We start from the raw sequence: 19,284 nt of genomic DNA on the forward strand, positions 1-19,284 counted from the left end.
GCTAGCTCACATTTTTATATAGATTATAAAAGTATAGGCTAAGAGTTATAATGATGTAAACAGTTCAAACTACTCAGTCAATTAAAATAAAAGTGTGTAGCTGGTAAACTTGTTATTGTTTTTTCTTGAACTAAGGCAATACAAATGCATACGATTTCTTGTGATTTAATGTAGATGTCCTACTAAATGTGCTTTGCTTTCGGGTGAATTGTAAAACAGCACTTTTAGACTTGCAGACATTTGAAAAGGGAAATAAATTAATTCAATTCCCCATTGAACCTGCACATATTTTAATTATATTAGAAAGCTTCGGCTGGAAAGGGTTAAGATTACTTTCAAAGAAAATATAGAACCGAACAATAGCCTATATATCAATATTAATACGTTTTGATTATAAATACATCGCATACACTTGTAAGCAGACCTAATGTCATGCATAACTGGTTTGTTTGAGCAGATTTGTATAATTCCCGGCATGTATTTCGTTTAGGCCCCCTTTTCACCCGCTTATGTGAACGCACTTAGGCCTCCTAAAACCGCAAATGTGAATGGGGTCTCTAAAAAAGCCGGACTAAATTTGAGGCGGCCCAGGGCCGGCCTAATAAGTGTGAACAGGGTCTCTGTTTTCTATACAGTTCATAATCCATCTACTTACATTACCTTGAATGCCTCCAATTTGAGGATCTGTCTTTGGTGTCGAACCTTATCAAAAGCTTTTTAAAAATCTAAGTACTGTATATCATATCATATGCTTTCATGTGATCTACAGCTGCAGTTGCATGTTTTAAAAAAAAAAAAAAGTAAATTATCTGCCTCATCTAAACCCATGTTGACTATCTCCAAGAATATGGCTTTCATTAAGATGCTCCTCTGTTTTCTGTCTATTAATTTTTTCCAACATTTTACAAGTGATGCAGGTGAGACTGATTGGTCTGTAATTTCCTGTCTCAGTTTTGTCCCCTTTCTTGTGGATAGGCCACTCAGTTGGCAAATCCACTGTTCTCATTTGAAATTGTGATTTGGAATATTTTAGTTAGCGGCAAGGGTCACAGGGAAACCAGAGCCAATCCCAGGAGGCATAGAGCGCAAGGCAGGAATACACCCAGGACAGGATGCCAGTCCATCGCTGCCACACACACGCACACACACATGTCTTTGGAAAGTAGGAGGAAACCAGAGTGCCCAGAGAAAACTTCAAAATTGTAATTTGCATTTCTTATCCATGTTTCGAAGTAAAGTTACAGAGATTTAGTTGTGGATCATACAGTTATAACTAATTCCATTAAAACAGGCACTTTAAAAGCAATCAGGCTATATATAGCAATGCACTTGTTAAAGTATTGTACTAGTCAATCGGTGTGCCTTTGCTTAATTTGAGGGAAGAGGTGTGTATTTTTCCAGGCTGCTTCTAATCAAGTACTTTGTGTAGTTCATCCAGGTCCATTTTGAGTAACTGATGATGATACTTACTTCTCAGATGATGTTAAGATTCCAAATTAGTTATTTCATCAAACAAAGGATGACAGAATAGTTCATTTACAACCAATGAACAAATGGTAAAAAAACTATTTAGTCAGAAATGTACATAAACATCTATGTAAAACTGTGGTTTATAAAGACATAGCACTCTCGAGTTTTCTCACAGCAAATTCTATGATTATTAAAACAACAACAATATAATCTTAAATAGTGTATTTTACAGAGTCTCTTTATATGGCTTTTGCATTTAACAACATTGTTACAAAAAAAAAAAATCTCTACAGATAACTGTTCAGGTAAACAAGTTCAGGTAAACAGCAGTGAGATTTAGTATAGTGAAACTACATCTTACACCCACATTGTTACTTAAATGTCAAGATTCACCATGATACCAAATCTTACTGCTGTTTACTTAACAGTTGTCTTTTGTGTGCAGATACCTTACAATATAGATACTTGGAAAGGTTTATTGACTGTGCATGTAGAAAAAGGAACATTTTTGTTTGTTAATGCTGCAGCAGGCCTCTTTGTAAAGGGGTCCCTCGTATTATGCGATTAAGTGGTTCCCAGAAATCGCTGCAAAATAGGGATGCATTCCAAAATTTAAAAAAATTATGAAAAGAAAAAAAAATGCATTTGTTCAATAATGTTCTCGTTCCCTTGAAGGCCCTGGGTCAGTGCACTGATGATTTTTATCTCTGCTGAGGAAATGATCCAAGAGACAGTTGACAGGCAGCATTTTTTCTCTGCCTATAGAGTTTTGTGACAAGCCAAACAGCTCTGAATTTCTCTAGCAACTTTAGAACATTACTCCCGTTTTGCCATTTATTTTAGACACATATTATACTTATTCACTACACTACATTAATACATTGCGCAAATTAAAGAAGATTAAATACCGTTTGTGATGTTTCTGGCTCTTCAGCTGCAGAGGAGAGTTGTGTTCTTCTAGCGTACATCTGCGCAGAATTGAGGAAATCTGCAATACAAGAACATGACCTCGCTTCCTCCTGCATAATCGAGGATGCGCTTGTAATGTGATTGCGCAATGAGCCGTTTTTATTAAATTGTGTGAGATTGTGTATAATGAGGGACACCTGTACACTGAAACTCAAGTAGGAAGAATTAAAAGTTTATAGGCTGCCCCCTTGTAGTCACTTGCAATATAACATTTCACTGATCCCGAATTCATATGCTTGGTTTGATAAACATTTGTGTTTTGATTTGCTGTGCCCGTCTTAACCTTTCTTCAAATGCTCACAAACTAATTAGAATAGTACTTTTTCTCATGTATAGAATAGCAATCCAAGTAATTAGATAAGGTGTAACTATTGTGTATGTGGTTTAAAAAAGGAAACTTTAGTTCAGACCAGGTGGGCAGGGAGCTCTAGGCAATGGGAGATGTTCTACTAATTAAACAAAACAAAAGGAAACTAGTAGGCAAGTCCTGAAATGTTTGTACCTTAATATCAGGAGTATAAGGAATAAGATTAATTATACCTTGAAGCCCTGAAGACCTTTGATGTTGTAGGAGTGACAGAAACATGGCTTACAGAAAATGATGGGGATGAATACAAATTGAAATGATACACACAGAGACAGGCATAATTGAAGAGGGTGTGGCGTAGCATAATATATCAGAAATTACAATGAGGCAGAATAACTCAAATTACTCAAAGTAATCAGGACTGCATGTAGCAAGGATGTGGCTGTTATAATTTAAAATTCCCATCATAGACTGGGAAAGCCCAGTTGGTACTACAGAAGCAGAAATAGAAATGGTTGAGATGGTAAAATGACTGCTTTCTATTTCAATTTGTCAGGGAACCAACCAGAGAGAGCGCATGCATTGATTTGATATTTTCAAATGACCAAGATAGAATCAGAGGGACATTAGAGAACCAATGGCAAACTGCGATCACATTATGGTTCGCTTTGAGGCATACTTTCAAAAAACAAGAATTAAGTCTAAAATAATGGTCTACAATTTTAGAAAAGCAAACATTGAAGGTATGAGGGAGTACTTACAAGAGTTAGACTGGAGCACACTGGATACAGATTCAGTGGATGGTTATATTTCAAGAATATACTACTCAGGAGAAATTTGTACCAAAAAAACATTGGCCAAAATGGTTTAATAGAAGTATGCAAGAATATATAGAACTGCAAAGTGATGTTAAGAGAGGGATTAGGAAAGCAAAGAGGGAAATGGAAAGAAACTAATGCAGAGAGCTTTTTTTCAATACTATAACAGCAAGAGGTCAATAAAGGAGGAACTGAAATGGGTAAAGGCTAAAAATTGAAGTATCTTATAAACAACAAGATGTGGAAAATGTTCTAAATTAGTATTTTACAGGTGTTTACAAAATAAAAAAACAGATAGAGTTTGACTGGACTGAGTGTTAACCTGTGGCATGCTAAGAGATACCAGAGTAAATGAAGATGAGGTACTAAAGGGATTAGCAGAATTAATGAGGGAATGAATTAATTTATTAAAGAAATTAGGGAAATAAAATTATACTGTGTCAACTGATTGAAAAACTGCTGTCATACTTATCCATAAGAAAGGGGACAAAAGTGCAGGAAAGTACAGACCTGTATTACCTGTATTACTTGTAACATTTTGGAGAAAATTATTAGACCGAAAATAGAGGAGAATCTAAAGAAAAAAGAAAAAACATATTTTTGGGTTTAGATGAGGCAGATCATGTCTTACTAATTGATCAGAAGTATCTGATATCATTTATCAGTTGCATGCAACTGCAGCTGCAAGCATATGATGATATACTTAGAGTTTCAGAATGCTTTTGACAAGGTTCCACACCAATGACTGATCCTAAAATTGGAAGCTGTAGGTATTCAGGGTAATATAATTAGATGGATTATGAACTGGTTGATGTATAGGAAACAGAGGGTGTCGATAAGAGGAGTTGCTTCTAACTGGAGTGAGGTTGTTAGTGGAGTTCCACAGGGATCAGTATTAGGGCCTGTTCTTTTTCTAATATATTTTAATGATCTGGACTCTGGGATAGTTAGCAAACTTGTCAAAATTGCAGAATAACCAGTAGCTAGCTACATGCAGGTAATAAAAATGTCCACTATAATTACACTATGGGAGGAATAAAACTGGAAGAAGTAATGCATGAGTAAGACCAGAAGTCTATGTGGACTCCTCACTTTCAACATCCAAACAATGTGGGGAAGCAATAAAAGAGGAAACAAAATGCTGGGGTATATTGTCAAAAGTGTTAAAAAAAGTGTTAATTAAGTGTCAATGTTAAGACTGTACAATGCACTACTTAGACCTCGTTTGGAATACTGTGTACAGTTCTGGGCTCCACACTTCAAGAAAGATATCACTGCTCTAGAGGCAGTTCAGAGGAGAGCAACCAGACTTATTCCAGGTTTGAAGGGAATGTCCTACTCAGAGAGACTGAGGGAACTGAACCTTTTCACCCTGGAATGGAGGAGACTACTTGGGGACTTGATTCCAGTCTTCAAAATCATGAAAGGCATCAACCACATCAAACCAGAGGAGCTTTTCCAGATCTGCAGGGACACAAGAACCCGGGGACACAAATGGAAATTGGGCTTCAAGACATTCAAGACATAAAACAGGAGACACTTCTTCACACATAGAGTTGTCACAATCTGGAACAAACTCCCCAGCGATGTGGTTGAAGCTGACAATTTTTGAACATTCAAAAATAGACTGGATAGGGTCCTTGGATGATTGATTTTATAGCTGTGATATCAACTTAATTACATGACATACATGATTTTTGTTTTAACACAAGTCTTTGGCGAACAACAAACATTTGCTTATTTATTTTTTTAAGCAATGGCTCTTTACTGGACGCTCTTCCATGCCCTCCTTGACTGGTCCGTGAGTTTTGGTGGGCGGCCCTCTCTGGGCAGATTTGTTGTGGTGCCATATTCTTTCAATTTTTTAATAATGGATTTAATGGTGTTCAAATGTTCAAAGTTTCTGATATTTTTTTATAACCCAATCCTGATCTGTACCTCTCCACAACTTTGTCCCTGACCTGTTTGGGGAGCTCCTTGGTCTTCATGGTGCCGCTTGCTTGGTGGTCCCCCGTGCTCAGTGGTGTTGCAGACTCTGGGGCTTTTCAGAACAGATGTATATATTACTAAGATCATGTGACACTTAGATTGCACACAGGTGGACTTTACTTAACTAATTATGACTTCTGAAGGTAATTGGTTGCACCAGATCTTATTTAGGGGCTTCATAAGTAAAGGGGCTGAAAACATATGCACGCACCACTTTTCCGTTTTTTATTTATTAGAATTTTTTTTAAACAAGTAATTTTTTTCATTTCACTTCACCAATTTTGACTATTTTGTGAATGTCCATTACATGAAATCCAAATAAATATCCATTTCAATTACAGGTTGTAATGCAACAAAATAGGAAGAATGCCAAGGGGGGTGAATACTTTCACAAGGCACTGTATTACAAAGAGTACAGCATCAGTAATTAATTCAAGCAAAACTAAAATTTAAAAGTCCTGAGCATCTTGCATCAGAGGAATTCAACTTAATTATTCAGTTTTGATAAAGATCCATTCTAAATATTAAGACCAGTTGGATAAAAGTCTCCATTGGCCCACAGGGGGCAGGGTTGTTCTTGCAGAGGATTCATAAAGTCAATCCCCAGCTAACACTGGGGATAGCTAACACTACATTTTGGCAACATTGTGTGTTAGCAGGGTCACTAAATAAATGCTAAATTTAAGTAGTTTGTACATATTGTTTATTTGTACATAGTCATACCCTAAAGTTATGTCTTAATTGGTCATTATAAATGCAATGTTAAAATAAGGAGAGTGGTTTCAGACAATCACATTTTGACCATTGATGTATTTATACAAATGTGAAATCTGACAAATGAGAATTTAAATAGGAAGAGATACTTACTCTTGAACTGTAAACTTAAAACAGAAGCATATGAATTCAAAGCCATCATGAAAACCGTAAAGAAATAGAAAGCAGAGATTATTTTGATACAAGCGCTGATTTTAGAATTAAACTCTGGGTACAAATGCACTACTAGCCCAAAATCAATCAAATTCTATCCCAAAACTAACCCAATATATATATATTTTTTTATGACAAACCCAAAGTAAATTATGTGGCATTTCCACCCTCCACATTTACATAAACCCCCTTCCATTCTTTCATGTACACTTCTGAATTACACTATTTAGCCATCATTGTATTAAAATAAATAAAATCAGTAGCCCTCATGAAGCAATTTGCTTCATCTTCTCATTACGGTTGTCTCCCAATTCCTAAATAGTTAGGAGGCCTCTCAAGGTCGAGTTAGGAGTACTTTTCATTCTAAAGAATCTTTATGAATACCTTTTACTCTTAAGAGTAAAAGTAAGAGCACATTGACGTCAATCTCAGATATTTCAGGCACTTAGGACTGATTAATCACTCTCCGACAGGCCCTGATTTAGGTTAAAAGGTTTAAGATCAGATCAATGATTCTCCCCTGAATATGATTAACTTGAGGATCTAATTTAAAAATGCAGTATCTTGGTCCCAAAGGTTGGCATGGCTCTTTTGATGGCCCAAATAATAAGTTTAATTAGAACACAAATGGAATGCCTAAAGCCACAGTAGCCCTCCCCAACCAAGATTGTATCTCACTAGAAATTTGCCAAATTATATTTAGTCAAAATTGTATAAACCAAGCAGCTTTTTAAACTACATAGTAGGTTCATGGAAGTCTTTGGGACAAGAGGGAAAACGCACAATCGGGAGTTCAAACCCAAAAATAACGTATTTATTTAAGTAATATATAGTTATTTTTGGGTTTGAACTCCCGATTGTGCGTTTTCCCTCTTGTCCTAATTGTTTTCGTTGACTGGCACCTCATTCACAGTATTGGTGTGCTTACTTCTTGTTGTACCAATTAAGTCTATAAACATAATTGAGAGAGATGAGTGTTATACCTTCATACCAAAAAATATTTTTGATCTAACAATTGGCTGTGTTCAGCATTTAAGTCAAATTTAGTATGCGAGTTCACAAACAGAAAACAAACATCTTGACCATTACAAGTAACTTTATACAACGCCATTGACTTTATTAAGAGGATGAAGACCAAATGTAACATACAGTACATTAAACCATAGTAAACTGTCACATTGGAATTATAGAAGTCTTGTGTCCCAAACCATAAAGATCATGACCCTTAGTTTTGTTTCATTTTTTAATTGCAAGTAAACATAAATGAGGTTATAATGTTTTAAAGGAATTTTGTTTTTGTAGCACGGAGCTCAGTGGGGCAGCTCGTGAGGGACCAGCTTGTAATGTGCACCACAGGATGGGCAACGCTGTGCCTCCCCCTGGTGCAACCAGAACCACACTATAGTGGTGTTGTCTTCCTCACCTGGGACACAAGAGAAAAAAGGGTCAGAGGCATCAGGAACTACCAAGACATCAATTAAACCTTCTGGAATTCTGCACTCCATTTTCAGGCCGGAAATGTTTGTTTCCACCAAAAATTATGACTACCTAATACAACAACTTAAAGACATTGTGGCAATTAAGAAATTAAATCTCTCCCTTACTAATATTATCCATTTGTTGTCAAATTAATGGTGACTGTTAGGGATGGTCATTTGAAATGTATTCAGTAGTTGGATAATATCCTTTATTTCTTCGTTTTTTGTTTTTTTTTGATGTTGCGCAAGGGGTGCTAGCAGTAGTGTGATTTAAAATGCGTCAGCCCTTTGGTACCATATTTGACTTTTTCAGAATTCACTTTTAAAAGTACTGCAGTATACATTTTAAGTGTACAAAATACACCTCTGAAAAGTCCAGCACGCTCAAAGCTGTGGCAAATTTATGCGTGACGTCACACTAGGACAAGTACACCATCTCTCAGGCTGTTTTCCTGCATTAGTGCTAACGAAAACCAGTTAGCGAACAATAGCGAACGTATGTATGCATGTATGCGTGCGTGCGTGTGTGTGTGTTGCCCAGCGTTGGACTGGCGTCCCATCCTGGGTGTATTCCTGCCTTGCGCCCTATGCCTGCCGGGGATCAGCTCCGGCTTCCCTGCTACCCTTGCCAGGATAAGCGGTTTTGAAAATGGATGGATGGAACTTCGTGAAGACTAGCTATTTCGTACAGAATTCCCGGGCTCCGAGCGCACCTCTTTCTGTGATTTGCGACTCAGTTGGGATGCCACCTGGCCCCACATCCCAGGACATTTAGAGACGGAACAGGTATAAAATTAGCTGCTAATTTTAAATAAATTAACATATTAATTATCCCTACACCTTTAGCAAACATTAACTCAGTTGCTGAATAACTGTGCCACAAACAAGTCATTCTGACGATTCAACATCCTGCCTCCGAACAGTTGAGCAATGTTACCGAATGGGAGAGTAATTGCACGTTATGGCAATTTAATACGTTATTAACAAACAGAAAGTAAACTACTTTAATGTATTAGTGCCTGCATATGACCAAAGGAAATGTTATGATTAATAATGAAAACAGAATTAGAACCATGTAAATGTACTACACTTACAGATGCATCCCACAATCCTCTTGTTGGTAACGGAAGGTACTATATGAGGGTCTTGTTTGGACCCAGCATATTGCTTTGGTTTAAACACACTAAAGGGGTCCTGAAACACAAAGAGGTAGAACTTTAGTTTGCATCATAAAGGTTTTTTGTTTGTAATTTCAATATAATATATCTTAAATTAGTAGTCTTATTTGTAAAGAGAAACCCATTTAATAAAGTGTAAATTAAAACAACCAGCCCCAACATATGGGGTTGAAAAATAATGTTTGTTCAGTACATTTAATGGTGTAAAACAATAGCCAAGATTACATGCATCTTCATGAACAGGCATCAAGATTTTTTCTGTGAAATTACTGGAGTACACTTAACCGTTGTACTTTATATAAAATGTATCATAGGAAACTGACCTGAATTTTCAAAGTTGCAAATCACTCTAGTTTTTAGAAGACGTGTGTGGTTTATAGATCGATATACACACAAATCGACTAATACACTTAATACTTTAGATCTGTAAGCATATTTAAAGAAATATGTTATCCTGTTTTCCTTAAATTAAAATTAGTTCAACTGAATTTTCCACATTGATCTAAGGTCTATGAAATATGCAGTTGATTGGTAATACTATTTCAAACTTATAGAACTGACCGTGCCCGCTTTCATCGCGTTCATGATTTTCTTCTCCAAACCCGTGGCTTGTTCTTCGTCAGTTGGGATGCCTGGAAAACATTAAAAGTAAATATACATTAACTGCACACTAATCTAACGAGTAACAAGCATCGCTCAGCTTTTACTGCACGATTGAAATTGTAATTTACAAATAAGACCGATATTAAATTCTGGATTATTATATTATGTGGATACCACCACCAATTTAAATACAAACTACTGCCCTTGACTAGTAAGCAAGAAACCGATATATTGCATGCAACTGTTGTGTGCTAACCTGCAATGCGGAGGAATCACGAAGGACATTTCTTAGCGGTTTCGCTTTGCACTTCATTCATTGTAAGCCAAGGTCACTCTCAGTTCCCAAATGTACTTGTGTAAAACACTTCGATATTTAATATTGTAAATAAAGTACTGTGTATCTAGTAATAGCACTCTTTAATAGTCATTTTTAGCAGCTTGGTTATTTTAGGGAAGATAAATGTATTTCCTGGATGGGTGTTCCTCCTGGTATATATTAAAAACTACAATTGTGCCGTTACGTCCTAATCCAACCATTTAACTGTATTGCGGTATAAAATAAAACATTAATTAAACGGAATATTACTTAAATCTTGAAAAATAATCTCTGATCCGATTGTGGCCTGTTACGGCAGTTGTCTTTGCCTGCCCTTGGCGGAGGACCAATCCTGATAGTGCCCGATATCTACACCACACCAACCAAGCCAGCATCCGTGAACCTTCTCCCAAACTCACCTCCCGCCGACATGCCACGGGTGAGGGCTAGTACCGGCGCTGCCCGGCAGCTACTCGCGGCACGAACGGCCGATCTCATAAGTAACCTTGCAGCCATCTCTTCTCCTACAAGCTCTGAAACAAGACAAGCGAAAGAGACTAACAAAGTGCGCCTCTGCCGGATGTCGCAGTTATATGATGTCACAGCAGTCCAGTCAGGTGTGAAGGGAATGGCCGCGTTCACGACACTTCTCTGCCGGCTAGATTGCATACGGGAGTCTGCGTGTGACGTCACAGTCTGTGCAGTCGTGAACGCAGCCGCATACTTTGCCGAGTCTGCGCATACTTTTTCGCATACTCTGCGACGAAACTGTCTAGGTTACCCGTTTGCATGAACTCAACCGGAAAAGACGTCACAATGCGACGCATCCACAGGCTGCAAAGTCTGCACAGCCGCGCAGCTGCTCAAAAGGTACTGCGCTGTTGCAGCGCGGCTTCAAAACAACAAACGAGCGCTGTGTGAGAAAGATATGTTTCAGAGACAGACCTCACTCCGTGTGCCAGCGCCACCTAGTCAGGGGGTGTGAATCACCCTTGAGTCATGTCATGAAGGATCTTATTAATTTCATGCTAAATATGGCTAAGTACAACAGAAATAATATATTTTAAAGATTGACAGTTCAACAATAAAATAATATGCATGTGTAGTGGTGTACGTACACATTATAACTTAATTTCCACGTATTATGTGAATTTGTAAGTTGCACACCTGGCAAGGAAATCCATAATACATACAAAATATTGTACGTGTATTTCTCTGAATGCACAGGTTTAATGTAGATTCGAAACCAGTGTATATATCATATTGTACACACACAAACAAAATCTGTTGTAATTAATTTGATCAGTATGTGATTATTTAACCCTTAAATGTCCCAACAATGAGTAGGAATAAAGATTTCTACTAATTAAAGATTATTAACGGATCGTAAAGCTACTTAATCTGATATGAACTGATTAAATGGACTATTTTCCGATTACATTGTAAAGTGTGAAGCTGGTGCAGCACGAAGGGAACTTCGATTGCATTAACTGTAAATAGGACTGACTTCTGTCAGCACCGCCTCCATGTTTGTTCTGCTGGAGTCTGCAGCTGCAGTGCCAGAGCAGTCCACGCTCCGTCTGCGCAGACCGTGACGTCACACGCACACTCCCGTCTGCAATCCAGCCGGCAGAGAAGTGTCGTGAACGCGGCCCGTGGGTTGAAAACAATAAACGAGCGCTTCATGATAAAGATGTGTGCAAGCAACCAGAGACAAACCTCATTCCATGTGATACCGCCACCTAGTCAGGGGGTGTGAATCGTTTTCGAGTAATGTCATGAATGAGCTTATGATGTTCATGCTAGATATGCCTAAGTACAACTGGAATATCATATTTTGAAGTTTGTCAGTTCACCAGTAAATGAATATTCATGTTTTAGTGGTGTGCATATACATTATAACCTAAATTCCATGTATTATGTGCATTTGTAAGTTGCATACCTGGCAAGGAAATACATAATAATACAGACAAAATGTTTTACATGTGTATTTCTCTCAAAGCACATGTTCAATGTAGATCGGAAACCAGTGTAAATATAATATTGTACACAAAAAAAGGGTCTACTAATTACCATAAAGTAACAAATGCCCCCCAAGTAACAAATTACCCCAAAGTATCACAAATCACCAAATTACCACAAATTACCACAAAGTATCACAACTTACTGTAAATTACCACGAAGTACCCAATAATTACCACAAAGATACATTTGACTTGTTAGAAATAACAAACGCAAAGCATAATTTGAAGCAATATGCTTTATTTTCTTGCAGAAGTACAGTAACAACATATTGTGAAGTATTACTAAAACATTGTTCATTAAGCTTTCTTTGTAAAAGCTGGGGAAGCGTATTGGTTTCCTAAGGATGATTATTATTCTCTTAACCAAAAGTTGCTACAGTGGTAGATGTCTATGGGCAGTTGTTGGTGATAAATTGAACAATTGTTGTAGGTTGCATTGTTTGGCAGCCATATTGGATATTGCGGACATGTATCGAAAAACACTTATATCAGGTTTATTAAACTGCTTTTCAATTCTAGTTCTTTGTTAAGGTTCGACCTGCTTTAACCCTTTTTTCTGCCTGATTTCTTTGGCAAGCTGAGGGGTTCTTGGAATTTAAAGTTGGCCATCACTAGACATCAATGCTTAACTTTTTACTGTCTCCTAGCTTTCATTAATTGTTGGTAGGTTCAACTAAGTGATCCAATGATCCTATCCAGTCTATTTCTAAATGTTCCCAAATTTTCAGCTTCAACCACATTGCTGGGTAGTTTGTTCCAGATTGTGACAACTCTCTGTGTGAAGAAGAAGTGTCTCCTGTTTTCCGTCTTGAATGCCTTGAAGCCCAATTTCCATTTGTGTCCCCGGGTCCGTTTGTCCCTGCTGATCTGGAAAACTCTAGTTTGATGTGGTTGATGCCTTTTTGAAGACTTGAATCAAGTCCCCACATACTTGTAGCAGACACAGATGATCTTGGTAGCAAGATTTTTGACCAAACACGAGATGACGACAAGCCAGCCCAGTCTGTAGAAGACAGAGTCTTTCTCAAGATTATGGATCGAGAAGTCTACCAAGATGATGCGAACAGCTGGGTAGCTCACTTACCTTTTCATTCACCTCGCCGACACCTCCCAAACAACCGAGAACAGGCAGCTAAACGTTTTATATCCCTGCGTCATACACTAGAATGAAAGCCAAAAATGAAAGAGCAGTTTATCAACTTCATGCAGAAGATGTTTGACTTAAACCAAGCTGAATCAGCTCCACCATTGAAGATCAATCAGGAGTGTTGGTATCTGCCAATGTTTGGTGTCTTCCACAACCAGAAACCAGATCAGATACGGGTTGTGTTTGACTCGAGTGCCAAACAGGAAGGTGTGTCCCTCAATGATGTCCTCCTGAGCAGCCCAGATCTTAACAACACACTCCTAGGAGTACTTATTCGCTTCCGCAAAGTACCCATTGCAGTCACTGCAGACGTGGAACAGATGTTTTACTGCTTTACTGTCTGTGAAGACCACCATGACTTCTTATGATTCTTGTGGTACGAAGACCATGACTTCAGTAAAGGAGTGAAAAATATCGCATGAGAGAACATGTGTTTGGCAGTAGCCCCTTTCCAGCCATCACTATATACTGCTTGAGACGAGCTGCCTTGGAAGCTGAGAAATACCACGGCTCAGACACCAGACAGTTTGTTATGGGAAATGTTTATGTAGATGATGGACTTACCTCATTCTCCAGCAAAGAAGAAGCTGTCAAAGTCCTAAAAATAGACAAAACACATGTTAGCTGAATCAAGTATCAAGCTACACAAGATAGCTTCCAACAGCGGTGCAGTCATGGAAGCTTTTATCCCTGAGGATTGGGCCAAAGACCTAAAGGACTTGGACCTAGGCAAAGATCCATTACCTTTTCAGCGCAGCCTAGGTCTCAGCTGGGATCTACAGACCGACAGTTTCACTTTCTGTATATCTCAAGAAGAGAAGCCAATCACTAGAAGATTCTGTCAACTGTAAACAGCTTGTATGTTTGTAGTTCCAATCACCAGGCCCAGCCTACACTGTTCCTCACTAGGAGCTGTGCGCTGCTGTCTTGGCAGTTTTGATGGCTGACTTAATTCAGGACAACATAGATGTTGACATTCACAGAGTCAAATTCTACACAGACAGCAAGATTGTGTTAGGATACATTCACAACACATCAAGAAGGTTTTACGTGCACGTCTCTAACAGAGTGATACGCATCCGAAAATCTACTCGCCAAGAACAGTGGCACTATGTCAACACAAAGGACAACCCTGCAGACCACAGAACCCAAGCTGTACCATCAGCACTCCTGAAAAACACAAACTGGTTCACAGGTCCATCTTTCCTGCTAAGATCTGCAACAGGAGAAGCTCCTCAGTCAGTAACCTACAACCACATGGAACCAGACTCCAATAGAGAGATCCTTCCATAAGTTAACACATTCACCACTAAAGTCTTTGGAGATCACCTTGGTTGCCACAGGTTCAAATGATTCTCCAGTTGGAAGTCGCTCATACGAGCTACAGCCAAACTCATTATTATTATTATTATTATTATTATTATTATTATTATTATTATTATTTTTTTTTTTTTTCTTGGTAGATGCCCTTATCCAGGGACCTTATCCATAAGTGAAATACAAAGTGCAAGAACACAGTTAAGTACAAGGCATCAAACATAACAAATTCAAATTTACATTAAACAAAGCAATTCAAGATATAATACATTTTACAACTTCCAATTTATACGGTTAACTACAGTAAGTGCGGACAACATCCTGGAAAGTAAAGCTAAGTGCCGTCAAGGTCACAGTCAAGGGTTACGGGAAAATCAATCAATAACGCAAGAAGAAGGGGGGCACTGAAGGCTGCTGGAACTGACTGCTGGTGCAGAGGGCCAGGGGGCTGTTAAATACTGTACTGTAACTAATTAGGACAGTACACACCTGCGTTGCGTTGAATGACTGTCAAGAGGGTCCTCCCTCCCACGCAGGACTGCTAATAGCAAAATTAATGGCCACTTTATATCTGAATATAGACAAAGACCGAGCCAGACACATGCAGTTACACTGAACAATAGCTCATAGTAATCCTAAATAAATGCTAAATAATAACAGCCTACAATGTAACACTTCTGATTTATAGAAAGGGCATGTCGAGTGTGCTATGTAAGTTGCTAAATTAACTAACAAACAGTCGCTACTCTTACTACAAAACAGGTGCAAGATATAAAATTCTTAGCTAAACAAGTAACCACATAAACAATCAATGTAACTCTTAATTAAACTGAGAAACATGAGAGAAAAAGCGATACTTAAAAATTAACATAGAAGATCCAGAGTTGAAAGATCACCTCCAAATTCAAGGTTGTACATGAACCTTCAACTCGCCACATTCTTCCCATATGGGTGGAGTCTAGGAGAGGATGATAGGAGTTACCCGCTGCATCCTGGACACCATGCTTCTCAAGGTGGACTCTACTCGTCTCTCACACAAGGTCCTAACCACTTGGCTGAAGTTATGGCTATTATGAATGCCAGACCCTTAATACCTGCCTCTGCGGATCCGGAGATGCCGGCAATGCTTACACCTGCAATGCTCCTCACACAGAAGATAGATTCAGTGTCTTCTCATCCAGGGGACTTTGACATCGAAAATTCTACATTAAGCAGTGGAGACAAGTCCAGACAAGTGCAGATTCATTCTGGCAATGATGGAGGTGAGAATATCTGGTGATCCTCCAGTCCAGAAGGAAATGACAATCAGACAAACCTAACATGCAAATTGGAGATGTGTTGTTAAAGGACTCTCATGTCAAGAGCAACGAATGGCTTACTGGAGTCATTGTCAAAAAGGTTCCTAGTCAAGACAACAGAGTAAGGAAAGTGGACATGAAAATCATCAGGCAGGGTATACCCAAGGTGTATTCAAGACCTGTCTCAGAAGTTGTGTTACTCCTCAGCAAAGAGACTGTATAGTGGTAAACAGCATTATACCAGGCGGGGAGTGTGCTGCCCACTATTTAGTTGTAAAGTGACACCTAGTACTGGGGACTGGGGACTGGGGACTGGAGACTGGGACTGGGACTGGGACTGGGACTGTACAGGAGCAGTTGAGCTGAGAGAAAAATGCTGGTCGCCGGCTACACAGAGTGAGAAACTGTTTGTCTGCTGCATTAAAGGAGAGCGACTATTTCATGAGACTGTTGTATATGTTTGAGAAAGTCGGGTTGGTGACTTACGTGATTAAGCACCCATCCCTGGATATTAAGTTTACACTTCTCCCACCTCAGGCGCTCTTTGGTTTTAGTATTCTGAATTGTATTGTTTTATCACACGTGCACTTGCAATCTGTCTTTTATATTGCTTTTAGAATTATTAACGCTATATTTTACTTGTAATTGGGTACCCCTGTTTTGTATTTTAAATAGTTATTATCCGAGTTGGCTTTTATCTTGTCTTGATATATTCTTAGTCTGAGAGTAACATCTGCAATTATCGGGCCCGAGTTTTTTTTTTGTAAATTTTTACTTGTGTTATTTTATTTCATTATTCACTGGTTTATAATGTATTAAGATGTGTGCAGATTGTTTGGTTTATTTATTGGTTTGGTTGTAAAGTTAATCACCTGATATTAGATTAGATTTGTATAGATTTATGGCACTTTATTTAAATTGTTCACTTATTCCCTGTTTGCTGGTCTGAACTTGCCATCTCAGACTCTTTTGTTATTTCAAGGTGAAAGGTTTTATTGGAGAACTCGAAGGACAATATTTTACCCTGTGTGTAACAAATGCATTATTTTAAATTCTGGTCTCATTGTCTTGCATACCAATCCCTGCAGTTGCCATTGGTCCACTCAGTTGAGATCTGTGCGGGAAATCATTGGAGGTTAATTATATTAATCTGACAAGTAACATGTTACATTAGTGTTAAGCAAATCAACATTCTATCACTTAAGCAAAAGCTAATGGCACTTGTTTTAGCTAGTTTAAGTTTTAACTTTATGTGCTAGTTCATATTGCACTGTTGTGTAGGCTAATTGTGTTCATAGTAATAACAAACGTGATTGTAACATGTTTTATGTTATCCTTTGTCCTTTGTAATGCCAGGGGGGTCCTAGGGGCTAGAGAACCCAGGTGCAGAGCACAGGGGACAGGTCAGCACAGGACAGATGATTAAAGCCAGTCAACAAGTAAAACGGGGGCAAGACAATACTCATGGTCACAAAAAATTAGGAGGTGGTCAAGGGATCAGGCAAACAGGATAGACTAGGAAATCGAAGAATCGTGGGTCTAAAGGGAAAGCAAAGGTCTGGAACACTGGTAAGCTAAACTCATGAAATTAGGCTCAGGACTGTCACTTCAGGAGCAAACAATGCTTCGCATGGGATACAGGGAACAAAGGGGTATAAATACCCTGTAATGAGATCTAGGGAACAGGTGTGTGTAATTGAGGAAAAGAAACCCAGGAGAAAACAAGACTAGTATTCGGGTGAGACCTAACATTAAGAAAGTTAATAAGAATTTTAATAATAGTTTTTTCACACTGTTATTGTGGTTTTACCTTAATTTCCCCATGTTTCCTATGATTATAACATGTCTTCACTGTGCATTACTCTACTGCAGTTAAGTTAAGTTAAGTTAATTATGGTGTACATAATTAGAAATGATGAATAGAAATGTCTATTATGATGTATAAAGGTATTCTCCCATAGTACAGTGTAGTGACTCACATTATGCTAAAAGAAAATTATAGCAAATATAAAGTAAAACTGTGAAAATACCATGATAATTTAAACTACGCATAATTTGAATAGGTACTCATTTGATGGGTTTGATGAAGCTTGTCACTGGCAACCAGGCCTGTATTAAGGTATTTGGAGGCCCAGGGCTACTGACATTTCTCCCCTTGGAGACCCCCCCTCCCCTCCAATAATAATGTACAATCAGCTGATAGTCCTGCGCTCTGCACTCATGCACAAGCTTATACAATACCAACACAATCATCAATCATGTCATTCGAATAAGGCAGTGTACAGCGTTACCACTCACATCACAGTAGCCATGGCATGCAAAATAGTATGGTAGTCGGCACTACCACTAGCTCTCATTACCGACCGCATCGTTTCGAATTAAATCAACGCTAGTTGTAGCCGATGGGACCACGTTATCAGGCAGCGCAGCATGATGTGACATTAGACAAAAACATAGTGTAGTCGGCAATCAATCTTCATTAACATTACAAAGTATAAAAACAAATTTGACTTACCATTGCTAGATTTTATGCTTTCTTGCCTTCAAACTTTAGAATTCCATAATAATGTCTGTGAAGTCCAGTTGGTGAAGCAGGTCATGTTCAATCGACATGAGACTTAAATGATTGAGTCTCTGTTGCCCCATAGTGGACCTAAGCTGGTGCTTAATCAGTGCCAACTTTGAAAATGACTGCTCACCCACCGTGTTTGTAAGGTGAGGAAAATCCTCAGTGCAATATTCACATTTGGAAATACAAATTGCAGCTGTTTCTTCCGCAGCATTTGGAGCAAGTTTCTTGGAGATGTCACTTGTGTCCTTTGAGAAATGAATGAACTGTATCAATTAATCAACAAATTCCACCCTGGAGGGGCGCAAGACCCTTTATGGGGGGGCGCAGGGAAAGAGCTGAACAGGTAAAAAGTCAAGATGAGACACAAGAAATCCCAGAGGAGATCTGACAACTGTTGATTGCCACCCCGCTGAATTTGCATTGGATAAACTGACATCTTCATCGTTAGACAGAGACATTAGATTTGTCAAAAAGCTGAAGTGGGTGCATGTTTCTTTGTATGCGTCATGCCTGTGTTTTAACTCAGTGTTCAATTTGTCAATCATTGCAAAAAACACCTCAACATGAAATTTGTCTCTTCCTGACAAAATGTGGTCCGGCTCCACTGACTCATGTGATTGACGTTTTCTCTTTATATGTCGACTCTTCTCACCTTTGAACTCTTGTGACACATTATCTGACATGTCCTTTGCTTTTTCCTCAAATGTGTCAAACTACATACACAGGTTCTCAACAAAATCAATGAGGGAGCTTACTAAGTTCACGGCTTTTACGAGGTCTAGATCTACAGCTTGGAGGGAAACGCTAGTGGACTGGAAGCATTGAAGTACTGTATTCCAAAATATGAAACTTGATCACAGAAACAACCCAC

At 38.5% G+C, this 19,284-nt stretch overlaps 1 protein-coding gene across 1 annotated transcript; it reads right to left on the reverse strand.

The window, feature by feature from the left end:
* Positions 1–7,572: 7,572 nt before the first annotated feature.
* cox5ba (cytochrome c oxidase subunit 5Ba) lies at positions 7,573–10,739 on the reverse strand. Its single transcript, XM_066714538.1, has 4 exons — positions 10,475–10,739; positions 9,698–9,768; positions 9,053–9,152; positions 7,573–7,903 (listed from the first exon to the last, which is right to left on the reverse strand). Exons 1-4 carry the CDS (start codon positions 10,722–10,724, stop codon positions 7,791–7,793), a joined length of 534 nt encoding a protein of 177 aa, XP_066570635.1. The 5' UTR covers positions 10,725–10,739; the 3' UTR covers positions 7,573–7,790.
* Between the last annotated feature and the right edge of the window lie 8,545 nt (positions 10,740–19,284).

Source organism: Amia ocellicauda, chromosome 9, assembly GCF_036373705.1.
Source record: "Amia ocellicauda isolate fAmiCal2 chromosome 9, fAmiCal2.hap1, whole genome shotgun sequence".
In the NCBI taxonomy this organism is placed as follows: Eukaryota; Metazoa; Chordata; class Actinopteri; order Amiiformes; family Amiidae; genus Amia; species Amia ocellicauda.

What these genes read in the sequence shown, in the direction of transcription:
- cox5ba (XM_066714538.1), bottom strand. Translation starts at nt 10,724, where the DNA reads ATGCAATCTAGCCGGCAGAGAAGTGTCGTGAACGCGGCCATTCCCTTC. An exon ending in CCGTGGCATGTCGGCGGGAG is followed by an intron (nt 9,769 to 10,474) that starts GTGAGTTTGGGA and finishes AATGTTTTCCAG; the next exon opens with GCATCCCAACTGACGAAGAA. An exon ending in GAGGATTGTGGGATGCATCT is followed by an intron (nt 7,904 to 9,052) that starts GTAAGTGTAGTA and finishes CTTGTGTCCCAG; the next exon opens with GTGAGGAAGACAACACCACT.